Consider the following 8,620-nt stretch of genomic DNA (forward strand, 5'->3'; position numbering starts at 1 on the left):
CCTGTCTTGACTTGAGACTTGACTCGGACTTGAGTGCAAAGACTTGAGACTTACTTGTTACTTGCAAAGCAATGACTTGGTCCCACCTCTGGCGGACAGTGTTGGTTTCACACAAAGGAAGAAAAACCACGCGTTCCTACTTCGGAGAGCAGACGATTTGCTTGATATTTGCATGTTATTTGACTCCTGCGCGTGGAAGTATTAACGGAAAACAGGAAATGTTTTCTGCATGTTTTCTGAGTTGTAGGAACTATAGAAAGTGTGAGTTGATGGAGTTTTAGGAACTATAGAAAGTGTGAGTTGATGACTGGTATATGAGAGGTGTATTAAAGAGCTGCGGAAATGAGGCTCAGGCCAGAGGTTGAGATCAGTGATTGGCGGGAAAATATACTACTGATGCGATCTTTGCTCTAGAGAAATCCTATGATAAGGTGTAAATAATTGTCTAATGATGCTATAAATGTGACCGCGCTAAACAGTAAACTGCACCATGCTTAAGGGTAGTCTTAGGTTCAACACTTTGACTACTAGTAAATGTTATAGTAAGTTATAATACAGTTTTTGGTATGGCTAACATTAAGGTTAGGAGCTAAGGAATGCTGTATATATTGTATGTATACATTTACATATATTACATACATTTTTTTTATCTGCTATCAGAAAGGAATAGGGATAGTGAGTGCAACCCTGTAGCAGGGGACCACAGCCAGTGTATTTGGTGTTTGGTTGTCATGGATCTGTGAAAACCTTGGCATGGCCGACGGTTGGTGACTCAGAGGTCTTTTTGTTCTTTTAAAATGGCTGACGGTGGAGTCACTGCACAGCAGAAGTCGGAGTCTATGAATAACTCTTTATCGTAACTTTAGGTGAGAAAAAAACAACAACAATATAGCACAGTGTTTTGTTTTCAAGTCAGAGTTTAAAACATTTTTTTTTTTTGCCTGAAAGCATTACTATTTCTCGTACAGCGTGCGTGACTACGACAACGAACACGTGCTCTGTTCCCCGTGCCAAAAGCCAAATTTGAGTAATGAGCGGTAAAAAAAAACAGAATGTGGATAAAACATTTTAAGACTAGAAGGCCAAGAGCCAGGTCACACCGAAAAAGAAAAAAAATTGAATTATGTCCGAGTCTTAAGGAACAGTAGTGCAGTGTGAATGTGTTTTCCGTTGCACTATTACATCAAGAGAAACACATTTAAGGCAATCTAAACACATGTATGTATTATCTGCAAAATAATTCAAAGTGTTAAACGAAAGCTAATTTCGTTATATAACCTTTCATGTTAAGGATTCCGTGAAATCCTGGATTTATGGATTTGAGATCGAATTGCAGTCCGCAGCGTTCAACGTGTTCTTCTGTTGCGGATTTGCTGTAAAAAAAAGTGTGTTTGTTTATAGTGGGTGTATATAGGGAAAACCTAAACAGTGGGTATTAGCAGATTAGCATTAGTAGTCTAAGTAGATTGTTGGATAATTGTTAATGTTGTGTGTCGTGTAATTATTGTCTATTATTCAATTCATTTATAATTACGTATAATAATAATATTTATATGTATGCCACATTATCTCTGTGGTATGTATATATAGGCAACGTAAGTAATAATTATAAAAGTTGTTACATGAACATGTATGTAAATAGTTTAAAATATAGAAACACTTGAAATAGTTAAACAAACAGTTATAAAACAAAGTTATATATATATTTATATATATGTATGTATATATGTAGGCAGTTACAGCAGATGTAACAGTGTAGATAGATATTAGTTCTGTATATGCATATATACACGTATACGTACATGCATACACTTATATGCACTATAATATACACATATATGTACACACATACATGTACATACACACAAATACATAAATGTATACTTAGGGTAGTGAGACTCTCTCTGAGTTTAGAAGTAGATCAGATGAAGTGTTTGTCATCACCACAGCCCTAAAGTAAACAGCCACTCCCAATTTACTGTTCCACCTCCCTTAACATGTCCACCCACCTCTCAGCACATCGTGATTAAAGGTGTACAGACAGGTACGCAATGTTCTCTCAAACGTTGTTTTTTTTTTTTTTTTTTTAAATCACTCTCACAATTAAAACACAAGACTTGTGTTAAAAAAAAAAACAAACAAACTATATTTGGTAGGAGTTACTACTTCACTGCCAATAATGTTTTTTCTTGTTGCAGTCATGATATAAAATAATTAATTATGCTAATAATCAGAGGTGTGGACTCGAGTCGCATGACTTGGACTCGAGTGAGACTCGAGTCATCAATTTGACGACTTTAGGCTCGACTTGACAAAATGTAAAAAGAGACTTGCAACTCGACTTGGACTTTAACGTCAATGACTCGTGACTTCACTTGGACTCGAGCCCTTTGACTCGACAAGACTTGATACTTTCTCCCAAACCCAAAGTGATCTGTGTAAATATATTATTATTTTATTTAAAAGGACTCGAAACAGAAACGGCAGGACTTGGGACTTGACTTGACACTTTTCAGTCTTGACTTGAGACTCGACTCGGACTTTGCCTGTCTTGACTTGAGACTTGACTCGGACTTGAGTGCAAAGACTTGAGACTTGTTTGTGTCTTGCAAAGCAACGACTTGGTCCCACCTTTGCTAATAATTAAAACATTGTTCTAAAAAAAAATAATTTTTTTTTTCAGTCAGACTTCTGTTTAGAATGAGTATGTTTTTTTCTGATTTGAAGAATTAACTAGATGATAGGTGTATTCAATCGTTTGCGTCACCACTGTAACCAACAAGCTATATATCAACGCATTTTGGTTATAACAACAACTTCCACCATTGCTGATGTTTCACCTCCTTGAAGGTGTCTCACAGTGTCGGATCATTGTTTTGTTTTTTTTTTTGCTCTGTTCACAGTGTGTTATCCTGTTTCTTTTTAATCTCTGCCTTCAGGAGTGGAAAAAGTGGGCTGGCCAGTGTAATGTGACAGAAAGGCATAATAGAATAGTCTGTCACTTTGATTCATGCTAGGAAAGAGCAAGAAGGAGAGATTTATGATACATGTCCGCTACTCAAATGCCTCTTTTTAGACCTTCTTTTACATGTCTAGAGCTATGGTCCCCAACCTGTTTTGTATGATGGCTACAAACGGTCATCAAAATTTCTCAATAAAACATCTTAGAGATTGTAACCTGTTAGTATCGGAGTCTGAATTACATTAATTTAGAATGTTGTCAGATTGTCTTTAAAAGAAGAAAGTAAGGGGTTATAGCTGGATTCTTTTTGAATGAAGTCAATTAGTAAGAGTGAAGTACATTTTTTCACTGCGACCCAGTACCAAATGTCCTACAAATCTGTACCAGTTTGTAATGGGCTTTTGGGGAACAATATCTAAAACCTCTGGTATTAAGCACAGTTTATGACAACAATGATGTTTGAATCTTGTTGTAGTGGGTATTGTTTTAGCTTAAATTTACACTAGTCATGCTTTTATTTACCGTAATGTCTGGACTATATAAACCGCTACTTTTTTACCACACGCTATGGACCCTGCGGCTTAAACAATGATGCGGCTAATTCGTGGATTTTTACCACGGGCTAACCAAGTTCATATCGCTAGTGACCAATGACTTTTCTGGTAGGCTACTGTGTGTTACCGTGTGTTTGTCTGTGAATGGCCGTGTACGTATATGTGCGTGGGAATAGAGAGAACGGTAGCGAAAGTTGAGAGCGAGAGGTAGCGAAAGTTGAGAGCAGTTTGAGCTCTGTCATGTTGAAGCGAGTTGGTTATACAGGTCTTACTAAAATGTCTTTGTTTTTATGGGATAGATTAAATCAAAAACAGATTCAATAATCATGTTTAAAATCATTTCCCTGTATTGCGGAAGTAGTAGTAGAGAACATGGTAAAGTACTCGGCATTTTCCATTGTGCTTTCTTAATATAACAGCATTTTCACTGGAAATACTTAATACTAAATTCAAGGTGACAACTCCTGTTACTCTTTTTAGATATTAAAATGAACTTGATTGAACAGTGGAGCAGACTACAACAAAGATGTAGCAAACTAAACAGTAATCATTCCCAAATGAATCACAACTAGCCATGCAGGAAGTAACAAGGAATGTCTGCACACAAAAAAAAAGACCCACCCAAACCTGCACATAGGAACATGAAGCTTTTGTACACAAATGGGCAACCAACTGCCAATTGTGACGCATGCTTTTTGCAGAGTAGAAACCCTGTGTACTGTTGTTTTAAGGCAGGCGTGGGGGGCAAACGTTTTGACTCGCTAGAAAGGCTAAAATGCTTTTATCATTTTCTACGCCGTCTATTGGGAAAACGTGAGTACAGTGCAGGGAAAAAGGCAGAAGTATAATGATAATGAATAAATTAACCCTTTCATGCATGACGGTCACTACAGTGGACAGCTGTTATTAAAATGTCATTTTCTATGATAAGAATATGTTTTTATGGCAGTGTTCCATATAAGCCTCTACAGTGGACGCCTGAGAATCCACTCCAATGTTAATAGCTGTCCACTGTAGTGAGCGTCATGCATGAAAGGGTTAACATCCACATCCAAAAACAGAGAGATCACTTTTCACCATGAGTTATAGGAAACTTCACATAAATATACATTTCATTTTAATTATATGTTTTTTTCAAAACAAGTACATTTATTAGTATATTTTGTAGGTTTTGCATCAAAAAGACCCAACATAGTTCTCCACAGTGGTTTCCAAACTTTCTCTGCTGGGCCCCCCCTTTGGTTCATGAGAACACTTTGGCACCACCAACCCCCCCAACCCCCCCAAAAAAAAAAAATCTCTTGAGGAACTCTACAAATGAATGTAAATCTCGTATTTATCGTCCTTTTCAGTTTAGTTCCATTTTTTTAGGCTGGCTTTATTATCAACTCTAAAAAAAAAGTTGAGATTGATGTAAATCGTTAGCAAACTAAGGCCCGGGGGCCGGATGCGGCCCATTCAGCTTTTTAATCAGGCCCGCCAAAATTTTTCAAATTATATAGTTTATTTATATCATCATTATACTTCTGCTTTTCCCCCTGCAATACCCAGGTTTCCCCAATAGATGGCATAGAAAATGATAAAAGCATTTTAGCCTTTATGCATGACTTTTACTTCATTTATTATCGTCATTTATCTTGATATCACACGAACGCTCCTGACCCGGTCCCCCCCTGTCCAATTTTAGGACAATTGTGGCCCGCGAGTCAAAAAGTTTGCCGACGCCTGAGCTCGACAGACATTGGCTTTTTCAAATCACCGCAGAAATTGAGAACTTAAATTGAGAGCATAAAGTAAATGTGTGGGTGGCCTTTTTTTTTTTTTTTTTTTTTTTCCAGTCCACTGTTGAACATTTAAAGACATTGGACAATCCGCCGCATTCCCACCGCTAGCTTACTTTAACGTAGTACGTCGGTACCGTTACTTTGACGAGCCACATATTTCCAGAGCTGGTAAAAGTTTAAGTACCCAGTGATGTAGTGGACATGGAAAAAGGAAAAGTGGGCTATAAAAAGAGACCCACGCACACGGAGCTCCCCCTCTCAGCCCTCGGGAGATCCCATTCACATACACACATGTTTCAAAAGTGAGTCATCTGGTAAACCCCACCCTCATGTGCCCACACGTTTCTGACTGATTGGGATGTGTGTTCTTTGTAGTAACATACCACACTATCAACAGCCACTCGGACGGAATTCCACGCAGTGCCACAAAAGAAAACAGTTCTCGTTTCTTTAAAAACCAATGAGTCAAATTGCTCGAAATAAAATATTACTTTTCCACTAGAACTTCGGCAAAGTGGAATGTCTGCACACGCCATTAGAGAAGTCATATCTCTTCTCCCTTCATCTCATTTCAGTGGGCGTGTCTCTGTTTTGTTAGTTGGGTGTACATAGCCCTGAGTCATCCACGAGACTGGGAGGCCAGCCAATACATTCTTTCTCCTCCCCTTCAGATTTCCTTCTTTTTTTTTTTCAAATTTCTCTTAACCCTTTCTTGTTCCTTCATGCAACCCACCGAGATTTCTTATCAACTCACTTCGGATCCGTCTCTCCTTTACTTTATAATGACTTTAAAAAGCTTGACTTGATTGCTTAGAAAGCAATGCGACTAACATAATAATAATTATTATGAATCTCAGTTTAAATGAATCCATCTGATTGTATTTCAGAGGAACCGTCCTGGACATAAAAACGTAATTTTTTTTGGATTCTTTGATTCAACTGCAGTGACTATACGGTCACAGCTCCACATTTGTCTGGTCAGTTTGGTGTTCTTAAAAGGTAAACAGGAAGTCAGCGACCAATCGCATCTGGGATGTCATAAAATGTTTATAGGAACCCATGTTTTGCTCTTTTGTTTTATGAACACACAACATCAAATATATGTCAGAAACATTACTCTTGTAGCACAAAGTAGGTAACAAGTGAAAAGGAACGTCATGGACACTGTCTGTGCTAAACGTGTCTTTAAATAAAAATGCTAGGGACCGCACAGGTAATCAAACTTCGATACCGAAGATTGACTTCAATCGCATAAACGCTCGTAAAAAAATATTGTTTACATTTGCAAAGCATGTGCTGTATTGGCGGTGACATAATAACATTGTATTGAAAATTCAATCCAAACCAGTTAGCCCCAACATGTAATTGTATCGCAGACCGGTTTATTGTTATTAGGCACTTTTATTTTATGTCCTTCCTTTTAAAGAAGCTCTTGAGTTAGTTCGAAGGCTTGAAGGTAAAGTTTGATGCGTTGATTAACGCAGCAGCATTTTATTTTCTCTTGAGCTAATTTTGAGAATGAAGACGTGAATTTATCCTTGGTCTGTTAATACAATGAATGCTGGGAAATAGTTTACCCTTTGCAGCCTAAGGTTATATAAATTGGAAAAAGTTTGCAGGCCGGATTAAAAAGCTGAACGGACCGCATACGGCCCCCGGGCCTTAATTTGCTATTTGCTAATTTTGCTTGCTAAATTTATGGACTTTTCTATCAGTTGTTGTATTCCAATGATTCTCATTTATGAACGAATTATTCCAGCTCTTACGGGGAATATCACGGAAATCTCAAGACCGCGGAAATGTACGTCTCAGTTGTATTTGTCTTCTCATTGCAGAAATATTAAGAAGGAGTCGGATCTCGAGGCAGCTCTGGCCAGATTGAGGGACTTGGAGGCCCTGTTTAACTCCAAGGATGCTTCCCTTAAGACTTCTCTTGGAGAGAAACAAGCCCTGCAGAGTGAGGTGAACGACCTCAAGGCCCAGTTAGCCAAGGTAAAAAATCTTTCACTCTATGTCACTTTTGATTGATATTCATGATAATTAAACAACACTGTGAATGTGTAAAAATCACAATGACCCTGATTTCCGGACTATTGACTGTCAAGTCTAATTAAAAAAATAATTGCACATATACAGGCCGCACTTCTTCATAAGTAGCAGGTGTCTATGTCGCAACATGGGATATTTACACAGAAAAGGTTTTACAAAGTTACACGTTAGCTCTTTGCTGCTCCAGGGCTGAAGCTAACGTTAGCTCCGGGGCTAACTCTCTTCACTTTGTGCTCTGTCCGAGGTAAACAGAAACAGGGAAGCTTCTGGAAGTCTTTATTATCAGCCACACAGACATGCACTTATATACTATATATATATATATATATATATATATGTGTGTGTGTAAGCCCCGGAGCTAACGTGTATATATGTATACGTATACGTATATATATATATACACATATATATATAGTATATACATTAACATTAGGGGTGTAAAGGTACAGTGGAACCTCGGTTTTCCAACGCCTCCCAGGTCAAACAATTCGGCTCACAAACCAAATTTACAACCAAAAATTGTCCCAGTTGTCGTACCAGACCTCGGTTGCCGAACAGTCCAACAATATCAGGTGGGCAGAAAGTCTCGCGCTCGGGATATACAAGCTAATTTTGCCGGTATCCCTTGCGCTGTGCTATTTTATTTATTCTTATGCCATAAATCACCATGGGACCAAGCTAGTGAAAGTGGAAAGGTGGAAAGAAAAGTAGTGAGAACAACAGTAGAAGTGAAGAAAGTATGAGAAAGTATGAGTTCGTGCTTCAGATCTGGCTTTACAGTATGGCATAGCAAAGTTGTGGGTTTGTTCCATCATTAAAAACAAGGACGCAAAAAAAAACCTAAGCTTGCCAAAGGAGTGATTGTGATCACCAAGCAATAGAAGAAGAGGAAAAGTTATGCTAATGATCTGGATCAACAAAAAGCAGTTGGCCGGAGTTTTCGAACTTTTCGGTTCACGGACGGCCTTCGGGAATGAATTAGAAGTCCGTAAACCGAGGATCCACTGTATAGTATTTGTGCCGACCAGTTCAGTTGTACCAATGCACGTGTTCGAAAGATTGCAACCATATGTTTTCAAATTATGCTGAGGGCAACCATGGTAACGCAGAGCAGCACAAAGTCTGCCTTCCATAAAGCAATTGTGACGGGAGCCACTCCTCCGATTCATGAGGATATTTATATATATATATGTATATATATATATGTATATGTATATGTATGTATATATATATGTATATGTATATATGTGTGTATATATATATATGTATTT

The 8,620-nt window shown here is 38.0% G+C and overlaps 1 protein-coding gene across 7 annotated transcripts in view; it reads left to right on the plus strand.

Annotated features, from left to right (window-relative positions):
- Window positions 1–8,620, plus strand: part of LOC103388831 (lamin-A) — a 35,835-nt gene that overhangs the window by 13,919 nt on the left and 13,296 nt on the right. For all 7 annotated transcript variants that reach the window (XM_025061672.1, XM_025061676.1, XM_008324021.3 and 4 more), the window contains one exon: window positions 7,136–7,292. In XM_025061672.1, the coding sequence (XP_024917440.1) occupies window positions 7,136–7,292 (157 nt within the window). The remainder of the gene's footprint in view (window positions 1–7,135; window positions 7,293–8,620) is intronic.

The sequence above is a fragment of the Cynoglossus semilaevis genome, chromosome 13 (genome assembly GCF_000523025.1).
Source record: "Cynoglossus semilaevis isolate Cse_v1.0 chromosome 13, Cse_v1.0, whole genome shotgun sequence".
Taxonomy (NCBI): Eukaryota; Metazoa; Chordata; class Actinopteri; order Pleuronectiformes; family Cynoglossidae; genus Cynoglossus; species Cynoglossus semilaevis.